The sequence below is a fragment of the Aphelocoma coerulescens genome (assembly GCF_041296385.1).
Source record: "Aphelocoma coerulescens isolate FSJ_1873_10779 chromosome W unlocalized genomic scaffold, UR_Acoe_1.0 ChrW_unloc_scaf_3, whole genome shotgun sequence".
NCBI classification, from domain to species: domain Eukaryota; kingdom Metazoa; phylum Chordata; class Aves; order Passeriformes; family Corvidae; genus Aphelocoma; species Aphelocoma coerulescens.
Window position 1 is genome coordinate 2,456,493 of NW_027184082.1, and position 20,793 is coordinate 2,477,285.

General features: G+C 46.3%; 1 protein-coding gene across 4 annotated transcripts in view; it reads left to right on the forward strand.

The window, feature by feature from the left end:
- The window catches only part of LOC138102852 (ubiquitin-associated protein 1-like), an 82,769-nt gene extending 62,372 nt beyond the window's left edge, over positions 1-20,397 (forward strand). For all 4 annotated transcript variants that reach the window (XM_069000600.1, XM_069000601.1, XM_069000602.1 and 1 more), the window contains 4 exons: positions 9,321-9,356; positions 12,674-12,871; positions 14,299-14,400; positions 18,290-20,397. In XM_069000600.1, the coding sequence (XP_068856701.1) occupies positions 9,321-9,356; positions 12,674-12,871; positions 14,299-14,400; positions 18,290-18,430 (477 nt within the window). In that variant the 3' untranslated portion in view covers positions 18,431-20,397. The remainder of the gene's footprint in view (positions 1-9,320; positions 9,357-12,673; positions 12,872-14,298; positions 14,401-18,289) is intronic.
- Positions 20,398-20,793: the final 396 nt, after the last annotated feature.

Sequence of the window (20,793 nt, forward strand, 5' to 3'; positions counted from 1 at the left end):
GCAGAACCTGTATCCATTGCTGGGGTGACCGGGGGATCACAGCAGTTGACCCTTTTGGAAGCTGAGGTGAGCCTGACTGGGAAGGACTGGAAAAAGCATCCAATTGTGACAGGCCCAGAGGCCCTGTGTATTCTGGGCATAGACTTCCTCCGGAATGGTTATTAAAAAGACGCAAAAGGACTCAGGTGGTCATTTGGGATTGCTGCTGTGGAGGCAGAGGGCATTAGGCAATTGAACACCCTGCCTGGACAATCAGAAAATCCTTCTGCAGTTGGGCTCCTGTAAGTGGAAGAGCAACAAGTGCCAATTTCCACCTTGACACTGCACTGCCGGCAGTACCTGACAAATCGAGATGCTGTGATCCCCATCCACAAGATGATCTGTGGGCTAGAGAGCCAAGGGGTGGTCAGCAAGACCCACTCACCCTTCAACAGCCCCATCTGGCCTGTGAGCAAATTGAAAGGAGAATGGTGATTGACTGTGGACTATCGTGGCTTGAATGAAGTGACTCCACCATTGAGCGCTGCTGTGCCAGACATGTTGGAGCTCCAGTATGAGCTGGAGTCCAAAGAAGCAAAGTGGTACTCCACAATTATCATTGCTAATGCGTTTTTCTCGATTCCTCTGGCAGCAGAGTGCAGGCCTCAGTTTGCCTTCACCTGGAGGGGCGTGCAGTACACCTGGAACCGACTGTCCCAGGGGTGGAAGCACAGTCCCACCATCTGCCATGGACTGATGCAGGCTGCACTGGAAAAGGGTGCGGCCCCAGAACATCTGCAGTACATTGATGACATCATTGTGTGGCGGAACACGGCATCGGAGGTATTTGAGAAAGGAGAGAAAATCATCCAAATTCTCCTGGAAGCTGGTTTTGCCATCAAGAAGAGCAAAGTCAAGGGACCTGCCCAAGAGATCCAGTTCCTTGGAGTAAAGTGGCAGAATGGACGTCATCAGATTCCCACCAACGTCATCAATAAGATCACAGCAATGTCCCCACCGACCAGCAAGAAGGAAACACAAGCTTTCCTAGGTGCCATAGGTTTCTGGAGAATGCACATTCCCGAGTACAGCCAGATCGTGAGCCCTCTCTACCTGGTTACCCGCAAGAAGAATGATTTCCACTGGGGCCCTGAACAGCAGCAAGCCTTCACCCAGATCAAGCAAGAAATCGCTCACGCCATAGCCCTTGGCGCAGTCAGGACAGGACCAGAGGTGAAGAACGTGTTCTACTCTGCAGCCGGGAGCCATGGTCTGTCCTGGAGCCTCTGGCAGAAGGTGCCTGGTGAGATTTGGGGCTGACCACTGGGATTCTGAAGCTGAAGCTACAGAGGGTCTGAAGCTAACTACACTCCCACAGAGAAGGAAATCTTGGCAGCTTATGAAGGAGTCCCAGCTGCCTCAGAAATAATCGGCACAGAGGCACAACTCCTCCTGGCACCCTGACTGCCCATGCTGGGGTGGAGTTTTAAGGGAAAGGTTCCTTCCACGCATCACGCCACTGACGCTACTTGGAGCAAATGGATCGCCCTCATCATGCAGCGCGCCCGAATTGGAAACCCAAGTCCCCCTGGGATCTTGGAAATAAGTACGAACTGGCCGGAAGGTGAGACTTTTGGGCTATCTTCTTCTGAAGAAGAGGAGCCCGTGACGCATGCCGAAGAAGCCCCACCATATAACGAGCTACCCGTGAGTGAAAGACAATATGCTCTCTTCACTAATGGTTCCTGCTGAATTGTTGGCGCTAGCCGGAAATGGAAAGCCGCTGTATGGAGCCCCACACGACAAGTTGCACAGGCTACAGAAGGAGAAGGTGGATCGAGCCAATTTGCTGAAATCAAAGCTGTTCAATTAGCTCTGGACATAGGTGAAAGAGAGAAGTGGCCAAAGCTCTACCTCTACACTGATTCATGGATGGTAGCCAATGCTCTGTGGGGTTGGCTGGAAAGGTGAAATAAGGCAAACTGGCAGCGCAGAGGAAAACCAATCTGGGCTGCTGATGAGTGGAAAGGCATTGCCACTCGGGTAGAGAAGCTATCCGTGAAGGTCCGTCATGTAGATGCTCACGTCACTAAGTGCTGGGCTAATGAAGAACATCGTAACAACAAACAGGTAGATCGGGCCGTGAAATTAGAGGTGTCCCAGATAGACTTGGATTGGCAACATAAAGGAGAGTTGTTCCTAGCTCGATGGGCCCATGATGCCTCAGGCCATCAGGGCAGAGATGCCACCTATAAGTGGGCACGAGATCGAGGGGTGGATCTAACCATGGACAGTATCTCCCAGGTGATCCATGATTGTGAGACATGCGCTGCGATCAAGCAGGCCAAGCGGGTGAAGCCCCTGTGGTACGGTGGGCGATGGTCCAAATACAAGTATGGAGAGGCCTGGCAGATTGATTGCATCACACTGCCTCAAACACGCCAAGGCAAGCGCTATGTGCTCACAATGGTAGAAGCCACCACGGGATGGCTGGAGGCCTACCCTGTGCCTCACGCTACTGCCTGTAACACCATCCTGGGCCTTGAAAAGCAAGTCCTTCTGAGGTATGGTACCCCTGAGAGAATCAAGTCTGATAATGGGACTCATTTCAAGAACGGCCTTATAAACACCTGGGCTAGAGAACATGGCATTGAGTGGGTGTACCACATCCCTTACCATACACCAGCAGCTGGGAATGTTGAGCGGTGTAATGGATTGCTTAAAACCACCTTGAAGGCACTGGGCTGGGGGACTTTCAAAAACCGAGAGGTGCATTTAGCAAGAGCCACCTGGTTAGTTAACACCCGAGGCTCCACCAGCCGAGCAGGCCCTGCCCAATCCGAACCCCTACAAACAACAGACGGAGATAAGTTTCCAGTGGTGCACATGAGTGGTATGCTTGGAAAAACTGTCTGGGTTAAGTCTGCCTTGAGCAAAGACAGACCCATCGGTGGGGTTGTCTTCGCTCAGGGACCAGGTTGCACCTGGTGGGTGATGCAAAAGGATGGAGAGACCCGATGCATACCTCAAGGGGACCTTGTTTTCGGGTGCACTACCCATGGCTCTGTACTTGTATCAGTATCTGCATATATATATGTATATAATTCGGGTGATGCACGTATTTATATGGTTACGAGGGTTAAGTTTCATGTAACATGTTAGTATGGGAAAAATTCGGGCTGGATAATGTTGGGGTTTTAGGAGCTCTCCTGTTGGTTTTTTTTCTGTTAGAGGAATTTTCCCCATACGTGTTGCTAGGGGGACAAATGGCTGGGTACTTAAGAAAATCAAAAGAGGTGGCCAAGAGTTGCGGCGCATCTGGCTACTCTTTTGTTTCACCTGGGTGTGTGGGCAGTCAGTCCCTGACTGCCTGCCGGAGAGGGAGGCTGTTTCTCGTTGGCTGCTTTTCCTTCTGCGGAGAAAAACCTCAGGATCCCCAGCCCGCATTCCCTGCCCTGCTGGGAGCTGGGCTGTGGCCGGCCTTCCCTGCCATTGATTCGAGCCTTTGCTACATTGTAGCCCTGCTCGCCCTGCCTGCCCAGACCTCTAGGGGCTTCCCCATTTGGATACATCTTGTCTGCCACCAGGGATTTGTGCTCGTCCCTGCCGTTCCAGCCTGCCGTTCCAGCCTGCTGTTCCCGAGGGTCTGGCCGGATACCAGGATCGGCTGCCCAGGGGTTTGTGAAGCTTTTGTTCCATCCCTTCCCAGGATCCCAGACCACCAGTGCTGCGTGCTCCCTGAGCTCACTCTGGAGCGCCCCCTGCAGCCGTGGGGGGAACCATCACACCTGCCCTGCTCACCGGGAGCCGCCAGCGCCCCTGCCGGCTGCGAGCAGAACTGCACCCAGGGGGAAAGGGCCTGACAGCCGAGAAGGCTGGGACTGGGTTTGTGATTGTTTGCTGTTACTGCCACAGTTATTGTTTGTTTGACTGGTTATACACATATAGATATATAATAGTAAAGAACTGTTTTTCCTATTTTCCACATCTTTGCCTAAAAGCCCCTTGATTTCAAAATTATAACTTGGAGGGAAGGGGGGTTGCATCTGCCATTCCAAGGGGGGGCTCCTGCCTTCCTTAGCAGACACCTGTCTTTCAAACCAAGACACCATTATTGCTGTATTTTACTTTATTTTCAATTATTAAAGTCTTCTTTTCTCAACTTACAAGTTTTACTTTGATTCTTCTCCCCATTCCACTGGGGTGGGATGGGAGAGTGGGGGGTTGAGCGCATGGCTGCATGGTGTTTAATTTCCAGCTGGGCTTAAACCATGACACTGTTATAGTAATTCCTGTAACATACAAATCATGTCTGGCAACAATTTAAAGGTATATCCATTGCAATCTCCACCCCTGGTCCTTTTGGGCCAGGTTATAGTGTTTAACATGGCAATGAACTCCCCTTGTCCCCAGCCTGGCTGCAACAAGGGGTTTCCTGCTAGTCCACCATTAGTAGAGTCCCCATCATAGTCCTCCATGGCTTCAGGGGAACAGCTTCCTCATCATGGTCTGCACCACGGACTGCAAGGAATCCTTGTTTTCCCTGCTGCAGCGTAGGGTCCCTCCCATGGGAGACAGTATTACCGCAGGCCTGGTTCCTACGGTATATCACCGTGTCCCACAGCCATAGGGAGGAGGAGAAGATCCAGCAGGCAGGAATTGTGCAGCAAGATTGATCTATTTAATTATTTTACAAACTCTTTTATAGACTTTTTTCTTCTTAGTCTAATTGGACAAAGGGCCAACCACCCCTTGGGGATGATTGGCTAAATCCTAAAACATCCATTGTCAAAATATTTTTCTAGTATACCATAAACAAGACTTTTCAAGGTTGCAGGTGTCTTGGTTGTTTACATTCCCTGCTACCTCTTCTGTGAGAGAGAAAAGTCTCTCATGGACTTAGAAAATAGCAAGAAAATCCTCGCTAACAGCATTTTTGTACCTACAAGACAGTCCTCCATGAACTTCTCAAATGTGGGTCCTTTCCATGGGCTGCAGTTCTTCACAAACTGCTCCACTGTGGGTACCTCATGGGCTCACAAATCCTGCCAGCAAACCTGCTCCAGTATGGGCTATTCTCTCCACGAGTCCGTCCAGGAGCCTGCTCCAGTGCTGGCTTCTCATGGGATCACAGTCTCCTTTGGGTATCCACATGCTCCTGTGTGAGGCTCCTCCACAGGCTGCAGGTGGACCTCTGCTCCTGTGTGAACTCATTCATAGGTCACAGTCCCTTCAACTCGAGTTCACACTGGAGTTCCAGCCTGTCCAGTACAGCAGCAGTGCCCTGGCCATCTGCCAGCCCAGGCACATCACCATTGCTGTTATCTAAACATTCCCAGGCAGAATACAGTGAGGTGATGAGCAGCACAGCACTACAGCAAGCAGCAAAAGCAAAAACCAGCCACTAGTGAGCACTAGACTAATATACAGTGGGGCAAGCAAGCCCATGGCAAGTGCAGGAGCCTGCCAATTAATAAATAACACTAACAGCTATAAATTTTACCTAGCACATTCCAATCAAATCTGTTATCTTGAACCCTTTGATCCCCATGTTAGGTGCCAAAAAGGACTGTTGTGGTTTAACCCCAACCAGCAACCAAGCCCCACACAGCCGTTTGCTCATTCCCCTGCCAGCGGGATTGTGGAGAGAATTGGAAGGGTAAAAGCTAGAAAACTCGTGAGTTGAGATAAAGACAGTTTACTAGGGAAAGCAAAAGCTGTGTGCACAAGCTAAGCAACACAAGGAATTAATTCACTACTTCCCATGGGTAGGCAGGTGTTCAGCTATTTCACAGCTGTGAAATGACACATAACAATTACTTGGGAATACAAGTGCCATCACTCCAAATGTCTCCCCCTTTTCTCCTTCTTCCCCTGTCTTTATATACTGAGCATGATGTCATAGGGTATGGAATATCCCTTTTGTCACTTGGGGTCAGATGTCCTAGCTGTGTCTCTTCACAACTTCTTGTGCATCCCCATCCTCCTCACTGGCAGGGCAATACAACTGTGCAAGCCCTGCTCAGCAATAATAATAAAAAACCCTTCTGTGTTATCAACAGTCTTTCCAGCACACAATCCCATACTAGGTACTGTGAAGAAAGCTAACTACCCCAGCCAAAACCAGCACATCAGCAAGCTTGTTATTTTTTTTCCCCGAAGGACCTAAGATCTGGACACCAGTACTCATGAAGCCTTGTGAAAGCTGTATGGTCAAATCCTCTAGCTGGCTCTAAAATAATCTGGCTGCTTCTGTCCAATGTAAATGATGCTTCAGTGATTCTGTGGTCTTACTGACATACTACAGGGTTTTGTGTGACACCATGTGCTCTGAAACAAGTGACACTGCTGCTCTCCTCTCATCTCTTTTCAGACTTAGGTAAATGCATTATTAATTGTGAATTACAGTATCCTGATAACTAGTGTATTTGTCAGCACAGAACAGCTGTTTATTGATCACTAGAACAAATTTAATATACTAAACTTTGGCAGAAGCAGCAGCATGCTGAGCAACTGCTCACTGCTACAGATCACAGGTTTGAGAGGCGACTATCATCGTATGTAGATCAGAGGTGAAACCTTGAAGTATGACACATCTCTAGGGATTAACATGAAAGATCACTTACAACTAGATGACCACATTTTCACTCTTGACTATTCAAATCACTATGCTGGATTAAAATTTATTAAAGATTAAGAGGGAAGGTATATTCTCAAGAATGCTGTAAGGAAATATACAAACTGATAAACAAACAAAAAATAGTCTTATTAGGAGAAGTAATAAAGATCTTCATTTGAAACTGTTTCTACTTTGGAAGTAGCAAACCAAAAAATAGGTATGTCAACAGAACTAGACTTCAGAATGTACTTGTTTCATATTTCCACAATATGGTCCCAGTGGCTGGAAAAGGACAGCCGAGTTGCAAGAAATTGAATCACAGAATCATTTAGGTTGGTAAAGACCTCTAAGATCGTCTAACCTTTGACCGATCACCACCTTGTCAACTAGACCAGAGTTGACATAGAGTGATATTGTCATAGAGTGCCATGTCCAGTTCTTCCTTGGACACAATTTGTAAATGTAACAAAATTTTGAAATTGAAATTGAATTAAATGTAACAAAAGTCTTCAGAATGTGAAAATGATAGAAGGAAGTCACAGTCATCTCTGTGACTGGGAGCAGAAGGGGCATGTCTCCCTTCAAGGTTACACAAGAATAAGCCTGTCCTTTTTAAAAAGCCTCAGAACAATATGTCCCAGTGTATTTCACAGTGGTTTTTATATAGACATTTTTTTCTCACAAGACTAGAAATTGTAGCTTTGGATTTGGAGTTACCACTGGAGTTTATGCTTTACCAGTGAATTTGATCTAGGGTTCTTTGGATGGAAATAAACTTGTGATTTCTCTGAGACTGCACTGATTCTGTTCTGGGTGGTCCCCTCTCCTCAGTGTGTTTATGGTGGGGGGGGGGGGGGGGGGTTGTTTTGGTTGGTTGGTTGTTTTTGTTTGGTTTTTTTTTCTTTTTTGAAGCTCACTAGTTTGCTTTTTGCAGCATTAGCAGAAGGGAGAAATTATTAGTGAAGTCATCAGGTTCGAATTAAACAAAGCTGATCAGAGACCTGATTAGTATGATGCATTTAAAGAAATCTGGTTGCAGGAGGATGGGGCACTCCTGGTAGACCATTCAGAATATATATTGCTGCAGTAGCATGATGTATGCAGGCACACCAGCTGCGGACAGGGCTCCTGGCCTATAAAGTCCCTAAAAGTAGGCGCAGTGTACAAGCACATACTGAAAGCAATGTATGCTTGCTTCTTGAAGGGCCCTGAAATGCAAGTTTGACATGTAAGGGGGCACGACTGCTGAATGACCAGTCCTAGCTTTGTCCTCCAAAATTCCTTTAGGTGTTTCCCTCCTCCACTGGAAATTGCTGACCACAAACACAGGTTGTCAAGCTCAAGTACACTGAGGAAGAGGAGTTGGTCCTGGACTCTTGAATCCCTAGTCTAAGAAGCAGTTTTGGTTTTCCTGGCTGCAGCATTGATAACAAAGCATCATTCTTCAGTTTGATAACCAGCTGATTTCAGGGCTACTCCAGAACCTCACTTCAGTGTATCCCATATTCTATTGCTTTTTGCTTTAGCAAAAGTGCCTGGAGGAAGGGGATGTGTGAAGAGCTTTGAACCCCTCTACCACCATGAGGAGAGGTTCTTGCATAAACCAGTCCATCAGAACAAACATTCTTTCTCAGGTTTTGAATCCTAGAAGATAAATTCTTACCCTGGAGATGAAACTGGGTAGAAATGCAGAACAAGGCCTTCCCCCCCCCCCCCCCCCCCCCCCCCCCCGCCTTTCTTCCCTCCCCCGGTAGATGGAATTTGCCAAAATCCTAACATATATTCTCAAAATTGTTTTTCTATTAATAGGGTTTTTTTGTTGTGGTGGTTTTTTGGTTTGGTTTTTTGGTTGTTTGCTTGCTTTTTTCAGTTTGGGCCTAAAGAAGGCTTTTCTGAAAGAGGTAGACAAGCTTTCAAGCAATCTATGTTGGCTTAAGGTATTAAGGAAAGGCAATAAACGTAGGCCCTTGGTCCAAAGTAATTTCTTGCAGTCTTTTTTAATTTGGTTTAAAATGCAGGAAGACTTTAAAATGGATGAATTGAAAAGGGCAGAGTTCTGACTTTGCACTGCTGTTATCTTGGGTAATGTAATATAAAGTGGAGGGTCGGTTCTTCCCTCTGGCCACCTGGTTCTGCAGAAATGGAGCATGTGTACAGCAAGGAACATTATCCAGCCTTGTTGGTGTACTGAGAATCGGACCAAGTGTTGGGCACTGGTAGAAAAATCACATGCTCTTTTTAGCCAGTGTGCCATGTTGCTTGTATATGGTGGTGGTGTGGATAAGTGATTTAGGTCACTTAAAGAATCACCATCAAAAGTATTAGCAAAAGTGGTTTTAATATGAATTTATAAAAGTGCGATTTAACAAAGTTGGATGGCAAGGTTCACTCTATTACTTACTACATGGATGAAACATACAAACGAAAATCAAGTTAGAATTGATTTAGAATTATTTACACAGAGACATCCTTCTTGACATATAATCTGTTTTTATAGAGTGCTGAAAGAAGAAATTATCCTTATGATGTATATTCTATAACTTCACATAACTGTGTAATGTCTGCATCTCACATGTGGAAGCCTGATCAGACCACAAGTCTCCCTAGTATAGTAGACTTATTCCCAGATCTCTCCCATAAAACCCTTCCTCCCCAGCTGTAGCAAATTCTGTTCACTGGTGCATAATGTTTATAGTCATCTTATTTGTGTGTTGTCCAACAGGTGCACCCAGACTACAAGGAAACAGAAATACTTACGGTAAGTTCCCAAATACCTGTGTGCTTGCATTGGATCATGTTTCTGAAAATCTCCAGAAGTAGTGTTCCTTTGAGTACAGAAAATCATAGATGATGAGCAAATTTGGGGTAAAGGAAGCAATCTGCATACTTCTGCTGAGGTACAGGGTTTGACTATATCATATGGTTGGGCACTGAAAAGTTTTCATCCACTGGTAGGAGAGGGTTGCAGTGGTTTGGTCTAATATACTCATTACTGTTTATCTTCTGTGAGATAAGAATTAGGAGAAATGCAAAGCAGGCACCAACTTGAATGAATATAAAGAAGTTTATTAACAGACCTAAAAGAAGAAAAGAAAAAAGAAAAAAAAATTATACCACCTTTAGAACTCTCCTCCTCCCCCCACCTTCCTCCCTTCTCCCACTGACAATGTAAAGACAACCCTTAAGATGTTCAGTCTGTTTACCACTTCCATAATAACCTTGTTCAGTCCATTTAGAAAGAGAAGTCTCTTCTTGCTCATGCTATGAAAACAGTATCACACCGAGACAGCCACCCACTTCCAAATATTGTTCAGTCCATTCAGGAAGAGGAGTCTCTCTGCTTACGATGTGAGTCCCTTCCCCCTGACTTGCAGCTTTTCCCGCAACTGCTTTCGAGGGTCCACTCTTGAAAGTTTTCTGGGGTACAATTTTAAGGTTGAGCTGTTCAGAAACAAAAAAAACCAGAGGCCCTCCTCCTTCCCTGGGAGCAAAGGGTCATCTTCATCTTTAAGACTATCTCTGGAAGCATCTCTAGGAATTGAGGTTTTTCTCCTTTCCTCTTTGGAGCAAAAGTCCTCATCTGGTTCATCTGGTTCATCTCTCTCTGTCCAAACTTCTCATGAAATTACAGCTGCGGCAGCATCTGCCTATTGCTTATGACTTGAACACTCCACCCCCCATATCTTCATGAAATTACAACAGGATACTCTGTTATATCATAGCTTCACAACAGACTTTCAGCTTTAAGCATCTCCTCTCTCTCTTCCCTCAGGTTTTCAGCTCTTCACAGCAATAAAAGGGTTAATCTCACCTCGGCCTTGCAGCTGGAATGTGGCTTATCGCAGTTGGTCACCTGACCTCTGCCGGACAGAGGTGCCGCTTTGCTGAATCTCGGCCGCAGTGGAGGGGGGGGTTCCGAGCCTCTCTGGCCGCCCACGGCAAGGCAGTGGGGGGGGGGTTCCATGGCTGGAACAGGCCCATGGCTCCAGGCTGGCCGTGGCCCGGCCCGGCCTGGCCCAAGCAGGGCCTGGCCGGGCCTGCTGGACCCCGCACGGGGGCCAGCAGCCACCTGTCCCAGCGCCGGAAACGAGAGAGAGCTTGGGGGGGAGTTTGTCTATTCTTAAGTGTGTATCACAGAGGCGGTCACAACTTTAAGTGGCTTAAAGAATTGTCCATATTCAAACTGGCCAGCTGATAGGTTCTATCAGGTCCCAGAGGAAGCTGTAAGCACCCCTTAGCAAGGATATCCCTTCCGGGACTATGCTTGCTAACCTATGACATTCTCCACCCCTCGCCTCTGTGAAGACACATTTAAGAATTATTATCAAAATTACATTCAACTTCTGCTATATTCCACCCCTAGGTAGTTCAGTACAATTACAATATAAGTTTCTCACTATCATGCTACTTAACTTATGACCTAATACTTGCTTTGCCCAGTATTCCTCCTAATTTAGCTTTATCTCACAGATCTCATCAATTGCCCGCATTCAGCACCATTTTGTCGCGGGTTGGGTTTGTAACCGGGCGGAAACACCAATTTAGTGTAGTGGTTTGGTCTAAAATACTCATTACTGTTTATCTTCTGTGAGATAAGAATTAGGAGAAATGCAAAGCAGGCACCAACTTGAATGAATATAAAGAAGTTTATTAACAGACCTAAAAGAAGAAAAGAAAAAAGAAAAAAAAATTATACCACCTTTAGAACTCTCCTCCTCCCCCCACCTTCCTCCCTTCTCCCACTGACAATGTAAAGACAACCCTTAAGATGTTCAGTCTGTTTACCACTTCCATAATAACCTTGTTCAGTCCATTTAGAAAGAGAAGTCTCTTCTTGCTCATGCTATGAAAACAGTATCACACCGAGACAGCCACCCACTTCCAAATATTGTTCAGTCCATTCAGGAAGAGGAGTCTCTCTGCTTACGATGTGAGTCCCTTCCCCCCGACTTGCAGCTTTTCCCACAACTGCTTTCGAGGGTCCACTCTTGAAAGTTTTCTGGGGTACAATTTTAAGGTTGAGCTGTTCAGAAACAAAAAAAACCAGAGGCCCTCCTCCTTCCCTGGGAGCAAAGGGTCATCTTCATCTTTAAGACTATCTCTGGAAGCATCTCTAGGAATTGAGGTTTTTCTCCTTTCCTCTTTGGAGCAAAAGTCCTCATCTGGTTCATCTGGTTCATCTCTCTCTGTCCAAACTTCTCATGAAATTACAGCTGCGGCAGCATCTGCCTATTGCTTATGACTTGAACACTCCACCCCCCATATCTTCATGAAATTACAACAGGATACTCTGTTATATCATAGCTTCACAACAGACTTTCAGCTTTAAGCATCTCCTCTCTCTCTTCCCTCAGGTTTTCAGCTCTTCACAGCAATAAAAGGGTTAATCTCACCTCGGCCTTGCAGCTGGAATGTGGCTTATCGCAGTTGGTCACCTGACCTCTGCCGGACAGAGGTGCCGCTTTGCTGAATCTCGGCCGCAGTGGAGGGGGGGGTTCCGAGCCTCTCTGGCCGCCCACGGCAAGGCAGTGGGGGGGGGGTTCCATGGCTGGAACAGGCCCATGGCTCCAGGCTGGCCGTGGCCCGGCCCGGCCTGGCCCAAGCAGGGCCTGGCCGGGCCTGCTGGACCCCGCACGGGGGCCAGCAGCCACCTGTCCCAGCGCCGGAAACGAGAGAGAGCTTGGGGGGGAGTTTGTCTATTCTTAAGTGTGTATCACAGAGGCGGTCACAACTTTAAGTGGCTTAAAGAATTGTCCATATTCAAACTGGCCAGCTGATAGGTTCTATCAGGTCCCAGAGGAAGCTGTAAGCACCCCTTAGCAAGGATATCCCTTTCCGGGACTATATTGGAAAGAATCTGAGTTGTCGGTTGTTGTTTTGAGGGTTAAAAAAGTATGGTGGGAATCAGACTGTGCACTGCTTGGTTTCATCCTAACAGTGAGTAACTTCCTAAGGGCAGTCTAGAAAGCCTCTTGGATTAATTACATGGGGTATCCTGGTTCTGCACTAGCCAGAAACAGGATGTGGGGATGAAGAAGACGACCACCACCTCAGCCTCTGGATTTTCCCCTTTAGGTAACACACCAAAATTTTGCACTGTCTAAAGTGCCCAATAATACCAGCTGCACAAAGCAGTCAGGTGATCCCGCACCTGAACTACATCAGGCCCTCTCTGCTAGTGAGAGGCAGTGCATAGAGACAGTCGTCAACATGGGATATGCACCTGAGGACGTCCTGAAAGCCATGAAGAAGAAGGGGGAGAACATAGACCAGGTAAGAGCTTGTGCAATGGGGAAGAAACCCTTGATTGGATGCTGATTCTGCTGAGAAACAAACCTGGGTTTGCAAAATGTATAGGGGTAATATATTTCTTCTAACAAGGGGTTGCAGCCTGTAAGTGCTGTGATGTTAACCACTAGAGAAGTTGTCAACTGGTAGTAAAAGCTCCTGAAACCAAAGAAAAGAGTGTCCACACTTTTTTCTGATGAGAGACTGAGTCAGCCATACCTGTGGGTGCTGGGTCAGAGCTGCACTGAGTTTGGGATGGGCTCTTAGCTCCACGTCAAGCTGGGAGAGGTACTGGGCTTTCCCAGGAGCCACAAAACCACAAAAGCTTAGCATGTCTCTATGCCATGCTTAGTGCCGTGTGACAAAAAGCCAGCCAACTTCCCTTGTTCTGAGCATGGGTTGCAATGCTGATGTAGAGAGGGATTTGCCCCTGCAGGCTTACAACATCCCTGAAAAGCTCTTGCAAGGCACCACTGACCAACTTTCTTTTGTGTGCTGTGTTGCTTCCTGCCTCATGTGTTGCCTCAAACACTTGCTAAAACCAGGTCACTGAACATTAAGTGCTGCAGGGTGAAGCATGGCTCTGTCTTGGATCCACTTCAAACATTTTAAAGCAGGAAGAGCGTGGCCAAGCTTTCTGTGTGGGAAACCCTAGGTGGACTGTGTGCAGAGCATTGCCTGGCAGGACTGTGCCTGTTGCCTGGGGAGGAAGAGCGTCCCAGTGACTCCTTGTGGAGCTGATCTGCTTGCCCACTACCTACACATCGAGAACGATTTAAGCTGTGTGCTGGAGTGAACTGTAGTATGAAATGAAAAAAATGTCCCTTAGGATGGTGGTTTTAAATCCTGCTGTATTTGCAAGCTGTGTTCGTGTACCTAGCATTACCTATCAGACCTTTCCCCTTACCTCTCAAAACTGAGGACAGATAAGAAAATTGGCAGTGGTTTCTGTGCATGTGAGCTGGGATTTGCAGCTCACTCACCAGTATGCTGAGTTGATCTTTAAAGGCTGAATGCTTTCAGATTGCATTAGCTCTTGTGGCTGGCTGAGAGGAAGCTAAAAGCTGAGACATCTTGACTGTTGAATCCACAGTTTCATCTTAAAAACTTGTAGTATAAAAAGCACAGTTAAACTTCTAAAGATTGGCTTGTGAGAGTGTTTTGACTAGAGCAGAAGATGATGTTCAGAGCTGGTGGGAGAACACAGGAGGACAGAAGGGCTCATCTGCTTTCTCTGAACAAGTTCTTGCATAAAGACCGTCTCAGATCTACTAGGAAGGACTTTATCTGAGTCCCTGGAGAAGCCTGGGGTAAAGTCGTGCTGAGCCCCTCTGCATGTACAAAGATGGTATTCAGCCATATGCTGCAAATGCTGCTCTGCAAGCTTAGTTTCTTTTCTTCATTCCCCACAGGTTTTGGATTACCTGTTTGTACACGGACAGCTTTGTGAGAAGGGCTTTGATCCACTTCTTGTTGAAGCAGCTTTGGAAATGCACCAGTGTTCAGAGGAGAAGGTGAGGGCACAATGTGTGCAGGAATAGAGAGAATGTGCAGTTCCTCTGGCTGATGTAATTCTGGCTTTTGTGGTAATGGTGCCTTGTTTCCAAAATTGACTGCTGAAGGACATCCCTGTGGTGATAAAGTGAATATGTGTTAAAGCATTAGAATTATACTGTGTTACTTTATCATTCTCACTTGCATGTATTTTTATGAAGACAGGATTTTTTCAAGACCCTGCTTATTCTGGTTGTAATGTTTTGAACCCAGAGTTCTCTTGTGGATGAGATGCTTGGTACAGACAGTTAATTTCAGAAGCAGCAAATTATCTTTCAAAACCTGCCAGCATCCCCTGGCTGTGAATTTTCTCCCTTGTACAAATGCATCTGCCTGGCTGCTCAGCAAATTGGGTTAGTGCTCTCCCTGAAAGAAGCTGGAAAATGTTTTTTGGGGTCTGGTTCATTGTTTGTCTGTTTTACAAACACCAAAAGTACAGAGGCAGGAGTGAGTAGCCAGCTCAGAAGACAGCAGGATCTTTGAAAGTTTGGCTGTCTGTTGTGTGTCAAATTATTATACGAAATCTTTAGAGGTGCAACCTAACCCCCCAGATGTAGAATCATAGAATGGTTTGGGTTGGAAGGGGCCATAAAGATCATCTAGTTCAACCCCCCCCTCCTCCCCCCTTCCCCCATGGGCAGGGACACCTCGAAGGTACTCAAAGCCCCAACTTCTCTTGGTAACCTGTTCCAGTGTCTGACCACCTTCATAGTAAAACATTTCTTCCTAATATCTAACACAAACCTACCCTCTTTCAGCTTAAAGCCCCTTTGTCCTATCACTCCATGCCCTTGTAAAAAATCATTCTCCAGTTCTCTTGTAGCCCTTTTAGGTACTGGAAGGCTGCTAAAAGTTCTCCCCAGAGCCTTCTCTTCTCAAGGCTGAGCAATCCCAACTCTCTCAGCCTGTCTTCATAGGAGAGATGCTCCAGCCCTCTGATTATTTTCATGGCCTCCTCTGGACTCGTTCCAACAGGTCCACATCTTTCTTATGCTGGGGACCTGTAGTGGTTTGGTCCAAACTACTCATTACTGTTTATCTTCTGTGAGATAAGAATTAGGAGAAACGCAAAGCAGGCACCAACCTTGAAAGAATATAAAGAAGTTTATTAACAGACCTAAAAGAGGAAAAGAAAAATCATACCACACCTTCAGAACTCTTCTCCTCCCCCCACCTTCCTCCCTTCTCCCACTGACAATGTAAAAAGACAACCCTTAAGATGTTCAGTCTGTTTACCACTTCCATAATAACCTTGTTCAGTCCATTTAGAAAGAGAAGTCTCTTCTTGCCCGTGCTATGAACACATTATCACAACGAGACAGCCGCCCACTTCCAAATAACTTTGTTCAGTCCATTTAGGAAGAGGAGTCTCTCTGCTTGCATGTGAGTCCCTTCCCCCAACTTGCAGCTTTTCCCACAACTGCTTTCGAGGGTCCACTCTTGAAGTTTTCTGGGGTACAATTTTAAGGTTGAATCGTTCAGAAACAAAAGTTCTCTTCACCCATCTCTGGGAGCATTTAATCTCTAAGAACAGAGGCCCTTCTCCTTCCCTGGGAGCAAAGGGTCTTCCTCATCTTCATCTTTAGGACTATCTCTGGGAGCATCTCTAGGAACTGAGGTCTTCTCCTTTCCCATTTGGAGCAAAAGTCCTCATCGCTTCCATCTCTCCCTGTCCAAACTTCTCATGAAATTACAGCTGCGTCAGCATCTGCCTATCTCAGCGCAGGTGCTTTTGCTTACGAGTTGAACACTCCACCCCCCATATCTTCATGAAATTACAATGGGATACTCTGATATATCATAGCTTCACAACAGAATTTCAGCTTTAAGCATCTCCTCTCTCTTCCCTCAGGTTTTCAGCTCTTCACAGCAATAAAAGGGTTAATCTCACCTCGGCCTTGCAGCTGGAATGTGTCTTATCGCTGTTGGTCACCTGACCTCTTCTGGACAGCGGTTCCGCTTTTGCTGAAATCCTGAAATCTTGGCTCTTGGCTGCAGTGGAGGGGGTGTGGTTATGAGCCGCTCTGGTTGCCCACAGCCCTGCTGGGGGGGGGGGGGGGGCTCATCCTGGAGCCATGGCCCAACCCGGCCTGGCCTGAGCAGGGGCTGGGCCCACTAGGCCCCGCTCCGGCCCCGCAGCCACCTGTCCCAGCACCAGAAACAAGAGAGAGCTTGGGGGGGGAGTTTGTCTATTCTTAAGTGTGGATCACAGAGGCGGTCACAACTTTAAGTGGCTTAAAGAATTGTCCATATTCAAACTGGCCAGCTGATAGGTTATTTCAGGTCCCAGAGGAAACTGTAAGCACCCCTTAGCAAGGACATCCCTTCCGGGACTATGCTTGCTAACCTATGACAGGACCCCAGATCTGGATGCAGTACTCCAGATGAAGTCTCACCAGAGCAGAGTAGAGGGGGAGAATCACCTCCCTTGACCTGCTGCCCACACTGCTTTTGATGCAACCCAGGATACACTTGGCTTTCTGGGCTGCAAGTGCACATTGCTGGGTCGTGTCCAGCCTCTCATACACTAGCACCCCCAAGTCCTTCTCAGCAGAACTGCTCTCAATATATTCATCCCCCAGCCTGGATTAATCCCAGTGTTTGCCCTGACCCAGGTGCAGGACCTTGCACTTGTTTAACTTCATGAGGTTTGCACAGGCCCACCTGTCAAGGTCCCTCTGGATGGCATCCCTTCCCTCCAGTGTGTCAACTGCTCCACACAGCTTGGTCTCATCAGGAAACTTGCTGAGGGTGTGCTCAATCCCCTGTCCATGTCACCGACAAAGATGTTAAACAGCACCAGTCCCAATACCAACTCCTGAGGAGCACCACTTGTCACTGGTCTCCACTTGGACATTGAGCCCTTGACTGCAACTCTTTGAGTGTGACCATCCAGCCAATTCCTTATGCACCATGTGGTGCACTCATCAAATCCATGTCTCTCCAGTTTAGAGACAAGGATGTCGTGTGGGACAGTGTCAAATGCTTTGCACAAGTCCAGGTAGATTATGTCAGTCGCTACTGACACCATATATATGCCTTCCTGCCTTTCTTGGACTTGGTGATGAGCTTGCGAACAGAGGAACAGTGTGAAAATGGGAGCAGTGATGTAGTCTAGTAAATGAATTTGCTACTGGCTTAACCCCAAAACTAGAAATGGCTAATCTCCTGATTGTCCATCTCAACCAATTTTGTTTTGGTTTGGTTTTGTCATCATTTGTCATGCCTTCCCCCAAAGTGGAGCGAAGGTCCTGTAAAGTGCAGAGGGTTCATAAAAGTCTGATCAGTCATTCACTTCTTGTTACTTTTTTTTTTTTTTTAATTCAGGGAGGATTTGTGGTTTATGTTGGTAGTATTGTACACAGTGTGTCCAATAGCATTTGTGCTAATCCCACAAGTTTGTCCTAGATCTGAAGAGCCATTTGATATCAAGGACTGCTGTGCTGTTCCCAAAGTCAATGTAACTTTAAAAAAATTCAGATAGAACAGTAGTTGGTAGATGTGGGGAAGCAGGGTGACATTAATCAGTCTGTTAGGCCAGGCTGATAAATTTCCTACTGGGAGAGACACCCCCACAGACTGAGCTTTGGTGCCCTTGCTGAAGAGGATTTTGGAAATGCAGGACTGCAAACACAGGACTGAAGGTGAGGTTCCGTGGGCTACTGCACCCAGAGCTCTGCCTACTGTGGTGTGAGCAGACTTTCTCCAACCGTTGGAATGGGCTGTACTTGGGGTGTAGAAATCCACCCTATGGGGTGCCCAGTCACTGAAGACTGGCTGTGTGCTAAACCTCCACTGAGGACTGACCCTCTTTTCTCTTGCAAATAATGGACTGTCTGTGTCTTTCAGATGACAGAGCTTCTCCAACTAATGAATCAATTTAAAGAAATGGGCTTTGAACTAAAAGACATTAAGGAGGTCTTATTACTACATAACAATGACCAACATAAGGCTTTGGAAGATCTGATGGCCCGTGCAGGAGCCAGCTGAAGACACATTCCTGGATTCTCGTCATGCAACAGAACAGGATCAGCCTCACCACCTTCACATCCAGGGTGACTTAATCTCAGCAAGGAGTTTGGCTTTTTGCATATAAGGGAGAGTGTCTGAGCAAGCCTGCCCATGTGCATCACTCCAGCATTTCTCTTTCCACTGAGAGCCAACTTTCTTTCTTAACTTAAATTTTTTAAGTGTCCTTTCCTAAGTTTCCTTTTTTTCCAGCTTGGCCACAGAGAGTTTAGACTGCCCGGCCTCTACTGGAATTGTACATAGGTAGAGATGGGGTGATTTCTCCCACTCACCTTTGCACTGGAGTTGAACAGAAGAACATTGTTGGTTCTGAAACTAGAATGCTTTGGTTCTTTGAAGCTGCTTTCATGGTGTCTGCTTGTACTGAATTACTTGATTGTGTCATAGTCCAGATTAACTGGTTAAATTTGACCTTTAGTGCAATGGAATTTTATTTTGGGGGGGTAAAGTTAGTCTGCAGCTTAGTAAAACACTGGTTCAGAAACTGTTGCTATGCATAGAGAACCTGTTCCTCTTGGTTATTTTTACCCATGTATCCAACACTTCTGCCAGACATGAGCATTCAATGCTGAGTGGTGTGTAAATTCCCTTGAAACAGGTAAGCTGTGAATTCTATCTGGACCTGCAACTTATGTTGGTTCTTGAACCTGAAGGCAGAGAGCTGGAGCTTAGAATTCTTAACCCCCCAGGTTTGTAGGATATTTAAGGCAATGCTCTGCTAGGAAATCAGTTCTCTTTTTGTTTTAAATAATACTCAGTGTGATGCAGGATGTTCCTTTCAAGCACTTTCTTTAAAATATATATACTCACTGCATTAGTTCCATTTCTCACATTTCTATAAAATTACATAATAACATCTAGTACTAGAAATCAGGTTTGGGGTTGGTTTTGACAAAGTTCTAAATACTTAAAATATCAACAGTCTTGAGGAATCTTTAAAGTAATTCATTAAATATTTTGATTCTGCAGAAGAAAAACTAATAAAATCCTCAATATAACTCCCAGTGTCATGGTTCCCATCTCTCATGCTCTTTGGTTTCAACAACTGAATGACTTGCTGGATCCTGCCTGCCCAGGTGCTGCCTGCTCCTGTAGGCACATGTGAATACTGTGTGTTGGGCAGAACAACCAGAAGTCTCCAGGCAGATGGCTGCAGTGGTGCAAAAACTAAGTCTAGGGATCCAAACTCGTGTTACAGCATGGAGCTGGGAGCATTGAGAACTTAGGCAGGGAAAAACTACTTGGCTCATTTCCTCAGTTTAAGTTTTTCAGTAGGAGGTTTTAGTTCATCAGGATCCTGAAGGAGATGCCATTTGTCTCTATTATGTTGTTAACTTTATATGACCAAAACGTGTAATTTGGGTCCAGTGTTAAGTCCTGGAATTGTCCGTGAGGGTCTCAACTACGTTAATTACCTTTACTTAAAACAAAATGATGCTGAGAAAATATGTACCTGGTAAGTATCTAGGAGGTGTGGAGATGAATGATGAATAGGACCAGGACAGATTGCCTTGCACGTATCCCATAGTATTGAGCTTCACCAGCTTCTATTACTGGGACTGAAATTAAAACTTATCTAAGAAGGACATTCAGCAGCTGGTGGATCAGCAGCTGCTGCCTCTGTGGGTGCAGGTAAAGCAGTTGTCCAGCTTTCCTTCCCAGGTGAGAAATGTGACAGTTTGAAATTAAGAAATGGGGTTCCTGATTAATCAGAAAAGCTGGAAAATCAAACTTGAACTGCTTTACTGTCACTGCTGAGAGCATTCAGTTGTGTTGCTTGTTTCAGTTTTCTCACAATTAATATCCAAACAAATCTGTCTGGTACTAGACAATCCTGAAAGGGCAAAAAGTCTTGCCAGCAATGAAACAACTATTTAGACCAAACTTCTGAATAAAATAATCTCTTCAATTTTGTTAATGTGTGTTAAGTTTTTCTGGTCTCCCCACTACAGTAACCACTCTGCCTATGGAGACTGTTGTAGAGGTGAGAGCCGAGAGGTAAAGATGGAAAGTGATACCTGTAAAGCTGGTGGTCTTCCAAAAAGATGTACCCCTCTGTGTCTTCCCTGGTGATGCTGCTCTTGCTTTGTCAGTGAGGTTTCTGGATTTATATCTGTATTAGGTTTGCATGGCCAGGTGTGGGGATCTGTTAATCCATTGCTTTTCCTATTTCACACGTTCCCCCCGTTCCCTGCCCTAGCCCTGGCCACTCCCTCGGTTTCTCCCTATTTGCTCCTGTACCCCAACCCCGCCCAGGGACCGCCCTTGGGCCCCTGACAAAACCACCCCACACCCAGGCCACATTTTCTCTCTACCTCTGAACA